This window comes from Cyprinodon tularosa, unplaced genomic scaffold, assembly GCF_016077235.1.
Source record: "Cyprinodon tularosa strain WSP-4 unplaced genomic scaffold, ASM1607723v1 ctg6, whole genome shotgun sequence".
Lineage (NCBI taxonomy): Eukaryota > Metazoa > Chordata > Actinopteri > Cyprinodontiformes > Cyprinodontidae > Cyprinodon > Cyprinodon tularosa.
This window is the reverse complement of record NW_024039340.1, coordinates 4,786,316-4,801,403: the sequence shown is the minus strand read 5'-3', so window position 1 is coordinate 4,801,403 and position 15,088 is coordinate 4,786,316. Positions and strand designations below refer to the sequence as shown.

Sequence of the window (15,088 nt, the reverse complement as noted above, 5' to 3'; positions counted from 1 at the left end):
GCCTATGTTGGTGATAGACGGGCCAAATAAACCAATCAGATCAACGAAGCATATGACGTACTAACAGAGCGACGACGAAGAGGAGCCAATTGATAGATCAAACTCTTGCCGAAACCAGTCGGGAGAAGAGCAAAAACATCTTTTCCTCTGAGAAAAGCCTCCAGAGCAGTGTTTTGCTCTTCTTTCAGTGAAGAAATACTCTGTAATTCCCATAAAACTTGCTCGATAGCCACGCTAACGCTAGTTTCATCGGCTGAAGCCGCCATGTTCTTTAGACTGAACTGTGGCGCTTCTCGTTGCGTCACACCTCAACCCGCCTCAAAGCCAACGCTGATTGGACGTTCGTTTTTGTGAACGGCTCCAAATTTTCTTTAACGGAGAGTCTCCAGACTAAAAAAGGCAACTGTCAAAAAAAGATAAAAAAGGCAACTGTCTACCAGCTCCACAGGCGGCCCCGTCCAGGACACACTCAGCCAGCTAATAAATAAAACCAGCATTGGTTGATCTGTACTGCAGTTCACCTCTAGTAGATTTAGACGCTTTATGTCTGAGCTCTCCTGGTGACACAGACTCCGTCTTCAAACTTCTGTTACTGTTGTATTAAATCAGCCGGAGGTTAAAGATTGAGGGCAGGATCTGCTCTGCTGTTGTGTGTTTTTTCGGTGCGTTAACGAGGCTTTGATGGATCTGGGGATGACGAGCACACTTTGATTCCCGGTGGCACCTGACAGAAAGAAGTCCTCCTTCGTTTCTAATTAATGACTGCTAAGTGCTCCTTCCAAATGTGCTCTCCTCGCCCTCATTTCCTCCTTTTCACTTTGATTATGGCGCTGATGATGCAAAGTGTTTTTGGTGAGTATGCAGTCTACTGTATTTCTCTGCACAGCTGCCTTATTTAAAAAAAAAGGGGGATTAATTCAGGGCTTCATTGCCTAATTACTGCCACGATGATTGCTGAACGGCCAATCAGAATCTAATTGTCCCGCTGCTACGGGAGCAAGTAGAACTCTGGTTATTAAGGATCTGCAACCGTTAGATGGAGCCTCTTGTTGGTGCTGAGACTCTGAACGAAGCTGCTTCTAGTCTGGCATGAAGGAACTGGGCAGTTTGTTGCTTTTCTGAGTGAAAAGGAGAAATCTGAAGATCAGAGTGAAACCATAACAGAAGCAGGACCCATCTCTGATATCAGGGGAGAATCACGGCAAATGCAGCTCACCTTGGTCTGAACTCATGTCTGGCTTGAAGAAGAGATTTATTGTTATAATTATTATTATTAGGGTAAACAAGGAGCAGTGTCAGAGCTAAGCTTTTTAAACAGGGGTGGTAAGGTATTATTTGGGGGGTGAATATATATAAGGGGTTCAGTTAGACTACAAACAATAATTATTTTCTACAAAATGTACATTGATTAAATTAAGGTTCTTTATTTTCCGAAGTGTATACAATTATGTACTGTAATGTGTTATAAAATACGATTAATTTAAGAAATTTGTACTTATTTGTAGATAATATTTCCAGTGTACAGCAAAAATAGAAATAAACAAGCATTCAATGTGTTCCTTTGACTAATCAAATCCAGTAATAAAAAAAAACTTGAAATGAAATGAAGTTGTTCACATTTAAATGGGTGATATAATGATTCTATAGGGTATCTGGCCTTCAGGTCTCTAATAGGGTGATAGAATGATTCTATAGGGTATCTGGTCCTTCAGGTCTCTAATAGGGTGATAGAATGATTCTATAGGGTATCTGGCCTTCAGGTCTCTAATAGGGTGATAGAATGATTCTATAGGGTATCTGGTCCTTCAGGTCACTAATAGGGTGATAGAATGATTCTATAGGGTATCTGGCCTTCAGGTCTCTAATATGGTGATAGAATGATTCTATAGGGTATCTGGTCCTTCAGGTCTCTAATAGGGTGATAGAATGATTCTATAGGGTATCTGGTCCTTCAGGTCTCTAATAGGGTGATAGAATGATTCTATAGGGTATCTGGCCTTCAGGTCTCTAATAGGGTGATAGAATGATTCTATAGGGTATCTGGTCCTTCAGGTCTCTAATAGGGTGATAGAATGATTCTATAGGGTATCTGGTCCTTCAGGTCTCTAATAGGGTGATAGAATGATTCTATAGGGTATCTGGCCTTCAGGTCTCTAATAGGGTGATAGAATGATTCTATAGGGTATCTGGTCCTTCAGGTCTCTAATAGGGTGATAGAATGATTCTATAGGGTATCTGGTCCTTCAGGTCTCTAATGGGGTGATAGAATGATTCTATAGGGTATCTGGTCCTTCAGGTCTCTAATAGGGTGATAGAATGATTCTATAGGGTATCTGGTCCTTCAGGTCTCTAATAGGGTGATAGAATGATTCTATAGGGTATCTGGCCTTCAGGTCTCTAATAGGGTGATAGAATGATTCTATAGGGTATCTGGTCCTTCAGGTCTCTAATAGGGTGATAGAATGATTCTATAGGGTATCTGGTCCTTCAGGTCTCTAATAGGGTGATAGAATGATTCTATAGGGTATCTGGTCCTTCAGGTCTCTAATAGGGTGATAGAATGATTCTATAGGGTAGCTGGTCCTTCAGGTCTATAATAGGGTGACAGAATGATTCTATAGGGTATCTGGTCCTTCAGGTCTCTAATAGGGTGATAGAATGATTCTATAGGGTATCTGGTCCTTCAGGTCTCTAATAGGGTGATAGAATGATTCTATAGGGTATCTGGTCCTTCAGGTCTCTAATAGGGTGATAGAATGATTCTATAGGGTATCTGGTCCTTCAGGTCTCTAATAGGGTGATAGAATGATTCTATAGGGTATCTGGTCCTTCAGGTCTCTAATAGGGTGATAGAATGATTCTATAGGGTATCTGGCCTTCAGGTCTCTAATAGGGTGATAGAATGATTCTATAGGGTATCTGGTCCTTCAGGTCTCTAATAGGGTGATAGAATGATTCTATACGGTATCTGGTCCTACAGGTCTCTAATAGGGTGATAGAATGATTCTATAGGGTATCTGGTCCTTCAGGTCTCTAATAGGGTGATAGAATGATTCTATAGGGTATCTGGTCCTTCAGGTCTCCAATAGGGTGATAAAATGATTCTATAGGGTATCTGGTCCTTCAGGTCTCCAATAGGGTGATAGAATGATTCTATAGGGTATCTGGTCCTTCAGGTCTCTAATAGGGTGATAGAATGATTCTATAGGGTATCTGGTCCTTCAGGTCTCTAATAGGGTGATAGAATGATTCTATAGGGTATCTGGTCCTTCAGGTCTCTAATAGGGTGATAGAATGATTCTATAGGGTATCTGGCCTTCAGGTCTCTAATAGGGTGATAGAATGATTCTATAGGGTATCTGGTCCTTCAGGTCTCTAATAGGGTGATAGAATGATTCTATACGGTATCTGGTCCTACAGGTCTCTAATAGGGTGATAGAATGATTCTATAGGGTATCTGGTCCTTCAGGTCTCTAATAGGGTGATAGAATGATTCTATAGGGTATCTGGTCCTTCAGGTCTCCAATAGGGTGATAAAATGATTCTATAGGGTATCTGGTCCTTCAGGTCTCCAATAGGGTGATAGAATGATTCTATAGGGTATCTGGTCCTTCAGGTCTCTAATAGGGTGATAGAATGATTCTATAGGGTATCTGGTCCTTCATGTCTCTGATAGGGTGATAGAATGGTTCTATAGGGTATCTGGTCCTTCAGGTCTCTAATAGGGTGATAGAATGATTCTATAGGGTATCCAGTCCTTCAGGTCTCTAATAGGGTGATAGAATGATTCTATAGGGTATCTGGCCTTCAGGTCTCTAATAGGGTGATAGAATGATTCTATAGGGTATCTGGCCTTCAGGTCTCTAATAGGGTGATAGAATGATTCTATAGGGTATCTGGTCCTTCAGGTCTCTAATAGGGTGATAGAATGATTCTATAGGGTATCTGGTCCTTCAGGTCTCTAATAGGGCGATAGAATGATTCTATAGGGTATCTGGTCCTTCAGGTCTCTAATAGGGTGATAAAATGATTCTATAGGGTATCTGGTCCTTCAGGTCTCTAATAGGGTGATAGAATGATTCTATAGGGTATCTGGTCCTTCAGGTCTCTAATAGGGTGATAGAATGATTCTATCGGGTATCTGGTCCTTCAGGTCTCTAATAGGGTGATAGAATGATTCTATCGGGTATCTGGTCCTTCAGGTCTCTAATAGGGTGATAGAATGATTCTATAGGGTATCTGGTCCTTCAGGTCTCTAATAGGGTGTGTAACATTGGTTAGGCTGAAAATGGCATATTAGCTGTTCTATGAGCCCTAATGCAGCCTGGTTAAAAGCCCTAGAATGAAACCACAGGTATGATCATGGATATTTAGATGAGCTGTGCTCTGATTGGTTGGTTTATAACGAGCGAAGCTGCTGAGCAAAGACGCATCATAGCAACAAGCACTCACTCACTGAAACATCAGATTGTTGATATGGTAGGGGGACCAGACGTCCTCTTATTCCCTGACATGTCCTACTTTTCAGACCTAAAAAAATATCCGAGGGGAATTTAAAAATCATCCAGGATTTTGATCGACTATAGTGCAGCAGGTAGTAGAAACACACCGGGCACAAGAACCCCCCCCACCGAAAAAAAAGTGACCTCCTTTCCAGAAACACAAATCTGGTCACCAGACAAAATAATACTTCCAGCTTACAGTTCTGATGGCCTTTCGGTCGGAACAGCCCCTTGTTTCAGTAAGAGAAGAGTCTTCGGTAAAATGCTTCGAGCAAATGAACAGCTGAGCATCAAACTTTGCAGTTATCTTCTGATAGACAAAAATAATCGACTCTTCGGATCCTTGGGACAACTGTGAAAATGTTTCCCTTTCTCCATGCTGCCTGGAACACTGCGTTTTCGCCCATGGTTCTGGCTAATTTTCGATAGAGAAACTGTCTCTTCTGTAATTCTTGTAGGAGTAACTGTAGACTAAACAGCTAAACTGGTGTCTTCCATCTACCTCTATTCATGTTCTTGGGCCGTGAATGTGACAAAATTAGACCCCAGAACCAAATAAGACAACATCCCCGAGTTTACGTCAACTCTGTGCTTCGTTTGGATTTGCCCGTTTTATGTTGGACGTTGATGCTACGTTCACACCGGACGCAGCAGGAGCAGCAAAGCTGCAAAAGTGTGTCTGACGCACGTTGGGCGGAGCTACTCTATCCTTTCTCTGCCTTGCAGCTATATTTGCTGTGATCAGTGGGAATAAAGTAGTTTTAATATGTTTTTAAGTGAGAAAATACACCTGAAAACTTAATCAGTGCAGTCAGTTCATCCAGATTACCATCCTGCCTTCCAATGTTATTTCTGTCGGAGCCGCTCAGAGTGCAGTGCGCTGTCAGTAGGAATCCCATTCAACAGCAGCCTCTGGCTGGGTCGCCTCCTCGCGGTTCACCGCGGCGGCTGGTAGGTGTTTTTCATCTAAATAATCCAAACTGCAGGCAGCAGGATAATAAAAGCGAACATATTCTGCCGGCAGATTTCTGCATTTTAAGTTAATTTAGGCGTCAATAAACTGTTTCAGAGGAGTGATTACAGCGCTCTGTGTCAGCAGCGATGTGTCTGACTCCCTGCCAGCTCCCAGATCAGCTTCTCTGATTGGTTGACGCGGCGGGTCGAGCAGCAAAAGTTCAATTTTTCCATCTCGAGCAGCAGCGCGTTTGCGGTGCGCCACGTTCGTCAGATGCTTAAACGCGCCTGACGCGCTGCTTCAGCTGCTCAAAACGCACTGCAGGACCTTTTCCTGCGCCTTGACGCGCGGCAACCATTGACTTTGCATGTAAACTCGCTGCTTCTGCCACGCCTGCTGCGTCCGGTGTAAACACAGCATTAGAATTGTGAGATTCTAAACTCACACCAGGTCTTGGCGTGAGCGAAAGTCTTTCACCTCGGTCAAAAGGCATGGCTGGAATATGCTAGCTTTGACAACAGCATTTATTTGTTGTTTGAAGTTCAGTTCACGGTCGAAGATACGGCATTGCGGACTGGACCCCTAACCCTGGACTGAATCTGAGGGACATCCTTGGAACCAAAAAATTATGAATTCAGACTTACTTTCATTCAGGTGGAGAAAATTCTGCACAAGCAATTTTTAAATGTCCAAAAGGCAGCTACCAAGAGATGCGAGAGCAATGGCAGTATAAGGGAGAACTGGTAAATATACCAGGACATCATCAGCGTAAAGGTGGAATGATAAATTGTGTTTGGCAATGATGGACCCCAGTGGCAGCATGTAAAGTGAAAACAGGACCGGGCCATGGATGGAACCCTGTGGCACCCCAGATGATATTGGGGCACAGGAGGAGGAATCGACCATCACAGCAAAGCTCCGGTCACTCAGGTAGAACCTGAACCCCTGCAGGACCGTGCCCTGAACACCAACATGCTCCGCCAGCCGAGAGAGGAGAACTGCGTGGTCCACGGTGTCGAATGCCGCAGTTAGACCACTCAGCTGGGGCATCCAGCACAAACGGCAGAGAGCCTCCGCATACTTTCCAATTTATCTTAAAGTCTGCCAGGAGGTGTCTCCCCCAAAGGCCCCAGTCAACATCCTGTCCTTCTCACACAGCCTACAGCATTACCATATAAGGTGATGCCATCCTGGTCATCATATGTCATCTATTTTGGCTGACCCACACAGAAAGTGAACAAATATAGAAATGAACAGATGTAGCAGTTATTTAAAAATGGAAAATAAACAGAAATGAATCTTCAACAGATTTCAATCACTGAGTATTTCAGTGATACTTATATCTTATATTTCAAACACTTTCCTAACTGGACGTGTCTATTTGTGTTTTCTGTTGCAGATAAAAATGTTGAACAGTTCCTGCTCTTCAGAGGACCAGGTAAGCCACCATGAAGTTATCTGATTGGATGAAGGCCAAGCGGGGCTAACCAATCAGATCACTGCTTACCACCTGGGCTGAAATCAGAAACCAAGGACTTTGTTATATTTCTACTAGTGCTGTCAAAATTAATTAATTTTAATGGCGATAATTTTTTTAACGTGAGATTAACGCTATGTGGTTTTATGGTACAATTTTCCAAGTACATCCCGCTGCAGCCTGCAGGAAGGCGGGGCTATTTCCCCCCAGTCTATGCATTTTCCATAGGCTTCGAGAGCGGAGCTCCTCAAGGAAAAAAGACGCTCATACACTGGGTAGCGCTAGTGCCTATTCTTTAAGCCCCACCACCAACAAACAAGTTGAGTGTCTGGTGCCTATAGCAACATGAAATACGCTGAGAAAACAGATTACTGAGGTGAAATGGAATCTGCTACGGCACTCTTGCTGTCTGTGTTCGCCACAGGTCAGTATGGTGTGTGTGTGTGTCTGTGTGTGTGTGTGTGTGGGTGGGTGTGTGTGTGTTCTCATTTTTGTTAAGAGGCTGAAAAGTAACTTTCTAGAGCATAGACTACCTCCATCTAGTGATGTCGGTCTATTGATTTTGATGTATTGATTGAAAATTGTTCATTATTACCTTGGTTAATTGACATCTAATGTTAACTCTACTACATTTTATAGCAGTAGGGTAAAATGCTTGTCTTTGTTCAAAAGACTGTATTAACTGTAAAGACTGTCTTTTACATCAGCCTGTTTTCAGGGCCTTTTTTTTGGCTACATATTTGTTATTTTTTGCTACATGCCTCCCCATCTTCTTGCCATATGTTTCTATGGCATAAATCAGTGTCTGTGACCTGTTTTCATAAAAAAAAAAAGAACATTGGCACAAACCTAGCCTGTATGTATTTTTTGTATGTCATCGAGAGTATTTAAATGATTTTCAATCAGAAAAAAAAATGTGTGATTAAAATGCGATTAGGCAGGCATGTTGACTTTTCTGGGGAGGAGCATCTGGTTGGAGGGGTCCTCGTGGTGTGGCGGTGGGTGTTGGGCACTGGCTTGTTTGCGGCCGTTCTTCTCCAGTGAGGGGGAGAATATAATAATTTTTTTTTTTTTTTTTTTTTTTTTTTTTTGTGTGTGGGAGGGGGTGTGTGGGCGGGGGGATCGGGGCTTGGAGTGGGGCTCGGGATTTGCACTTTGCTGTGTTGTGTGGCTTTCTTCTTCTTCGGATTGGTGCTGTGGGACCGGTGTTGGGGGGGAGTCGTTCGGGGGCCGGGGTCGGAGTGGGGGCGCTGGCGCCGGCGCCGGGGGTTTTTTGGGCATTGCCCGGCCCTACTGCGGGGTGGGTCTGGGGTGGGTCCTGGGGTCTGGGATCCCTGGGGCGCATTGCCCTTGGGCGGGGTCCCCGGTGGGGGTTCGGGTTCTGTGGGGAGTGCTGCTTGGGTTCTGGCCCGGTGTACGCCCGGCTGTCTGTCCCTGCTGCCACGGCCTCTGGTGTGCCGGGGTGCCTCGGGGCCTGCTGGGCTGGGGGGGGGCATGGACATTAACACCTATGGCAAGTGCTTACCCCCTCACGGGTTTGCACTCTGTAAGTGGGGGAAGGGGAGGGAGGGGGAGTAGGTATGATCTCGGCCTGGATGTCTTCTGTCGCTTGTGTGGTGAGTAGCTTGATTGTTATTGTAGGGGAGGGATTACATCTCCGGAGGGGGGGTGGGGGGTGGTGATAGAGGGAAGGAGATCTTTGAAGGGCTTCGGGTCTGGCTCCCTGTCTTGGTCCTGGTCCGTGCTGCCCCCTGGTGGGGCTTCGTCCGGGGTGGGGGCTCTGCGTGTTGCGCGTTGGCTGGCCGGCTGGGGTTGTCCCCCCCCTTATTCATTTATTTATTTATTATTATTATTATTTTTTTCTTATCTTCCTTTTATATTTTTTATTAATTTAATTTATTTATTTATTTATTTTTTTTTTTATTTATTTATCTACTTATTTATTTATTTTTTTTTAATTATTTTTTTATTTTTATTTTTGGATGGACAGGACGGGGGGGTGGTGGTGGTGTCGGCTCCGTGCCCGGCTGGGGGTCAGGGCCACGGGGGGGGGGGCTTATTTTATGGGCCTCACCACGGTCGGCCTCCTCCATCCCCTCTCGCATCTAGACATTGAGGGTTGAGGGTTGTCGAAGGGGGGGGTGTGCTGGCACCGTCTATCTCCTGGAGGGGGGGTGGAGTGTGCCGGACACCCCCTCTTGGTACTCCCAGTTTTAATTGCATCTGAGAGCAACACGCAACAACACCACATCCGAGCGGGCGCAGGGAGGATCGGGGTCTTCTCACACCCCTGTTCTCCGGCTGCCGCCTGGAGTCTGGGGCCTGGAGGAAGAGCGGGCCGCCTGGTCCGTGGTTTTGGCTGGGGCTGGCTGCGGGGCCTAGGTGGCCTGCTGGTGGCGGGGCTGTCACCTCCGCTCTCCCCAAAGAAGGTTGGATGGAGGGGCATGAAGTGCCTGGTTGAAGGTTTTTTTTTTTTTTTTTTTTTTTTTTTTTTTTTTCTGTTCGGGGGGGGGGGGGGCGGTTCTGGTTGGGTGGCCGGCGCGGGATGGGTGGGCCCCGGTCCCGGGGGGGGCTCTTGCTGGGGGTGGTCCGGTCCGTGTGCGGGGTGGGGGGTCGGGCTTGAAGCAGGAAAGAGATGGGTTGGTGTGGCGGTGTCGCCGCTCCCCTCCCCTCACATCCGGATTTTAGGTTCACTTATGGGGTCATCCGATAGTCCCGGGACCGACCACCGGTGTCACCGGGTTTTTGGTCCTGGTATTATTGGATGAGAGTGTTATGTGTGAATGTGTGTCCGCGTTGTTATTTTCTTTATTTATTATTATTATTATTTTATTCAATTTTTTTTTTTTTTTTTTTTTTTTCCTGTGGTACGAGTGGGGGCACTAGGGAGGGAAGGCATGATTGAGATGGTGTGTTTTTTTTTCTTTTTTTTTTTTCTCCCAGGTTGGGGTCTCAACCGCACCCTCTCCCAAATACATCTCAAGTCTCCGCTAAGTGCGGAGCCCATTCCCCCCGTCCTGCTCTCCCTCCGCTGGCTGGCGTCGGGGCTCACCGGTGCACTGGTGGAGCTGGGGGTGGATGCCCGGGGGACTGCTGGCTCATTCCTGGCGGCCTCTCCGCTGGCCCCGGCCGGCCGGGGCTTTGCTGGGGCTCCTGTCTGGGGATCGGGTGCCCTTGGGGCCTCGGATCCCTGGGGCCTGGGACTGGATCCGCTTCGGGGTGGGGCTCGGTGATGTTCGGGGATTTTCGGGGTCGGTGCCGGTGCCTTCGCTACGATGCCGGTTCCTGGGCGGTGTTTCTTTCCTATGCCGGTTCTGTGGTATCGGTTCGGGGAGGGGGGGAGCTGCGCGGCATGGTGGGGTGCGGGTCTTGGGTCCTGTTTTGGGCTCCGGTTTTTCCGCTCGCACTTCTCCTCTTGCCTATTTATTTTAATTGTAATTATTAATTAATTAATTAATTTACCTATTTATTTAGGTTTTTTTTTCTCTTCCTCGGTGGGGGGGAGCGGTTGCGGGCGGGTCGGTGTCTGGTGTCCGCTGTCGCATTGTGGGGGCATTGTTTTTTTTTTTCTTCTTCCTTTGGGGGGTTTGGCATGTCTGTTTTCTCGGGGGGCGGGCGGGCCTGCTGGGTGGGGGTCCTGCTGGCGGCGCGCCGCTGGTGTGTGGGGGGTCCGGGCGGCTCCGGTGGGGGTAGTGTTGGGGGGCCGGTCTGGGCGGGCTGGCTGCGCTGGCTAGGTATTCGGGTGGGTTTTCCCTCCTGGAGGCATGGCGGGGCTGCTCTGTTCCAGCTGATCGCGGCGGGTGGGGCTGCGGGGCGGGTGGGGGCCTGGAGTGGCTATGGCCGGCGCGTGGTGGGGGGCCGGGGCGGCGGAGCTGCTCTGGCCGCATGTCAGGGCCTGGTGCGGGCGGCGGGGGGGGGCGGCGGACGTGGCTGGGCTGCTTTGGCTTCGTCCGGTGGGGGGGCGGCGCGGTTCGCTCCGCTCTGGCTTTGTGCTGCCCCTCGGGCTGCTGGGGGGGGTGGTTGCGCCGGCTGCGGTCTGCTCTTCTTGCGGTTTTGCGCCGGGCGGCTTTTCTGCTCTCGGGCTGATTCTGTGCGCGATGTGTTTCGTTGCGCGCTGTTGGCATCGGTCTTGGTGGGGTGGGGCTGCGCTTTTGGCCGGGGGGGGCGTTTTGGGGGGGTCCCGCGGCGCTCGCGGCCGGTTCGCGGCGGATGCGCATGGGCCCCGGCCGGGGGCGGGGCCGCCTGAGTGTTTTCCTGGGTGGTGCGGTCGCGGTGGGTGTTGCGGCCGGTCGCCGGGGCTTGGTGCTGGGGGGCGGGGCGTGTTTCGGTGCTCTGTGGGGCTGGGGCGTTTCGGTCGGCGCCGTGGGGGGGCTGGTGTTCGGTGCCCGGCCCTACTTCGGGGTGGTAGGCTGCCGGCGGGGCCCGCGGACTCGTCCCCGCGGCTCCCCGGGGCGCCGGCATGGCGGTGGCTGGGGGGCTTCTTCGTGGCTGTCTCTCCTCCTGCCTTGGTGGGGTCTGGTTTCCGGGGCTGGCCCCGCCTTGGTGCCTTCGCTTCTGGGGTCCCCTTGGGCGCCTGGGGCTTTGGGTCTCCCGGCGCTGGACTCAGTGCTCTGGGGGGTGTGCCTCTCCGGCTCTCCACAACCACTATTGAGCATTTTTTCTATGGTTAAAACTTTACATGCACAAGTTCACCCTCACAAACAACTACAGGTGCTAGGCTTCAGGTACTTAGAGATTCACTTCCACCCCACATTCATATCTTCAGGTAACACAGAGTACATGTCAGACTTAATAATATTACGTTAGCGATAGTTTCAAGGTGTTTGCTTTATTGTATATCTCGTACCATGTTTTTTGGTTGTGCTGTTCTTTTTTTTTTTTTTTTTTTTTTTTTTTCATCTCGTTACTGGTGTTGAAGCAGACTGAAAATGTTTTGTCATTGTCTCCTTCCTATCTCCTCTTTCTTTCATCTTTTGTCCTGTTTTTTTTCTTTTTCTTTTTCCTTCTTCTTCTTCTGTTTTTCTGCTCTACTTACATTGCAGTGTCCATATGAACTGTAAAACTCCCTGCATAATTATAATAAAGCAATTTATAAAAAAAAAAAAAAAAAAAAAAAAAAAAATGCGATTAATCGCGAGTTAACTTAGGCATTGATGCGATTAATCGCGATTAAAAAAATTTAATCGATTGACAGCACTAATTTCTACTTTATTTTATATTTAGATTATAAAGTTTATTCATTTAATACTTGATACAGAAATAGTAAACAGTAACTAATTATGCTAAACCTTAAACAAAACATTTACTTTTCCTTTTTTTTCCTGCTCAAAACTTTTCACTTTATATAGTTACAAAATGCACTACTTATGTGACCGATCTAGGAGTAGTTTCCAACTGACTAACTCACTAAACTGTGTTTAAAAACGTATCTGTCAACATGATGCATCTGCTACAAAAATGTCTCGTCTTTTGCGGTTTATTATTAAAATGATCAAGAATTTTGGAGCCTAAAAGGAGTAGAAACCGTTGCATTTTTATTTTTATTTTCTCGTTGTGTCATCGCTTCCCTCTCAGTTATCACTCAACTCATCTGAATTAAAGTTAATTTCAACTCTTAGTTTATTTCCTGTTTTTACTGTACTTATTGTTTTAAAATTCTGATTTAAAATCCTAGTCCACAAGCATCCTCAATCACATTTTCCCTTAAATTTTATGTCTTTACAGTATTTATTGGCTGCATCTAAAAATATCAAAGATATTTTCAATTTAAACATAGATATGAAATAATAGAATATAACCTACAATAACTTCAATGATATCATTTTACTAGGTCATCAAATCAATTCAGTTTATTCCAGGGGAAACCAATTCAAAATCAACGGGGTTATTATATTGACAAAAATTTTTACCATCAAAATATCCATATTTTGTTGAATGTTAATAGCGTCTTTTCCTGGATTCCAATAACACTATTGGCTTGAAATTTTGACTTTCAAAGTATTTGACTGAGGGCCCTATAAAGGGTTAACCCCACGCTGGTCCCCGGGCGCCGCACAATGGCAGCCCACTGCTCCCCAAGGGGATGGGTCAAATACAGAGGTTAATTTCTCCAGTGTTAGATCAATAAAGGTCAGTTATTATTATCCAATAATGGAACAAAATTTACTCTATATAAACTGTAACAGATGCTGTTGCTTTAGTTTTGCACACCGCACCGAGTATTGGAGGCAAACATGTCGATCCTACAGCAGCTGTTATTTTTTTTTCCTGGATGCTGTGAGTGAGAGAGATGGAGATCAGTCAGTCAGCCTGTTAAACGTGATGCACTTCAGAAAAACAATGGAAACTCTGACCTGATGTTCCTCTGTCCCTCTAAGGCCACATCCACTGAACCTGACTCTTTCTAATCACCTCAAAGCTGCTTCATCAGTAGTTCCTGTCTGATTATGACGTCTGGCTCGGTTTGTTTTATTAACAGTGTGTGTTCATATTTGATGAAGTAACATTTTTCACATGTATTTTGTGCAGATTATTCACATGGGCTGGACATGTGAAACTCCAGAGGGCAGCACCACATGTCGGAGTTCAGTCTTCAGGTTCCTGGCACTGAGAGGACCATATTTCTATATCTTCAAAACTCCCCCGGTACGCCGTCTGTCTTTACTGACAGATTATCTGCACTGTAAAAAAAACGGATCCAAAATAAGTCCTTAATTTGAGCAGATAGATGATAATCTGCCAATGGAATTAGCATTTATGTCCTTAAAATAAGATTTGGAGTGAAAAGTAAAGTTTGAAAAAAAATAAAGGCAGTTCAAAGGCAAAGGGGGGGTGGGGGGGGGACTCAGCTTTCAAAAACCTACAACGCAGTGATGGAGTTGATTACTTCCCACTGTCATTAGAACCCCAACCCCCTTTACAGGAGAACAGAAGACCTCGCCTATTCCAACCTGACTCCACCAGATGGATTTGCTCCACATATCCATCTGGAAACCTTCCGTTGAAGTAATTTTGGGAAGGGGCGAAAATACTGGTTAGCTGATTGGCCTATGTTGGTGATAGACGGGCCAAATAAACCAATCAGATCAACGAAGCATATGACGTACTAACAGAGCGACGACGAAGAGGAGCCAATTGATAGATCAAACTCTTGCTGAAACCAGTCGGGAGAAGAGCAAAAACATCTTTTCCTCTGAGAAAAGCCTCCAGAGCAGTGTTTTGCTCTTCTTTCAGTGAAGAAATACTCTGTAATTCCCATAAAACTTGCTCGATAGCCACGCTAACGCTAGTTTCATCGGCTGAAGCCGCCATGTTCTTTAGACTGAACTGTGGCGCTTCTCGTTGCGTCACACCTCAACCCGCCTCAAAGCCAACGCTGATTGGACGTTCGTTTGGTGAACGGCTCCAAATTTTCTTTAACGGAGAGTCTCCAGACTGATTAGCGAGTGAAACCTTGAAAACTCGCGAGATCAGGATGGTCTCACGAGGCTACACCTATTCAGCCAGGCCAACAATTCCCTTTAACGACCCCCTTTCAGAGACATAGACAGGTATGGGGCATTGCAGGCTAACAAAGAAGCCAAACGACCCCCATTCCAAAGGGGGGGACCCGTTCATCCGTTTCTATTTGCATGTTTTCTAAACTAAAACCAGGCTTTGTTGGGCTGCTGGATAAAACCTGGAACTAAACGCTATTTCTGACGTTTTGAATTGAAGAAGCTTCCTGGATGGAAGAGAAACGTCTTAAAACTTGGAAACAAAGTCCAGTGGGTTGATTTTTAAACTTTTTTGGAGTAACTTTAAAAAACTTCTTAATATAAAAAAAGGTTTTGAGAGTAACTTTTACATTTTCTCCGATTTTAAAATTTCCGATATTTATATATCCATTTTAGAATTTTCAAAATGATCTTCATCTGGCCATTGGCAACAACAGTTTTATTGGTCAACATCGAAAGTTTGGATTCGGCCAGAAGTGCAGAGAATGAGATCAAATAGAGTTTGAAAAAAAAATTTTTTTTTTTTAAATTTAATCTGAAAAAGAAAAGTGAAAATATCAGACATGTAGTTTCTTTTCTAGATTGACTTTTTTCTTTGATAACAAAACATGCTCTTAGCAAATATAAGGGAACAAACCTCCCTCCATAACAAAATATT

At 45.9% G+C, this 15,088-nt stretch overlaps 1 protein-coding gene across 1 annotated transcript in view; it reads left to right on the top strand.

The window, feature by feature from the left end:
• sntg2 (syntrophin, gamma 2) overlaps positions 1 to 15,088 on the top strand; it is a 169,338-nt gene that overhangs the window by 116,763 nt on the left and 37,487 nt on the right. The window contains exons 9-10 of the mRNA XM_038307030.1: positions 6,857 to 6,895; positions 13,463 to 13,579. Coding sequence (XP_038162958.1) covers positions 6,857 to 6,895; positions 13,463 to 13,579 — 156 coding nt within the window. The remainder of the gene's footprint in view (positions 1 to 6,856; positions 6,896 to 13,462; positions 13,580 to 15,088) is intronic.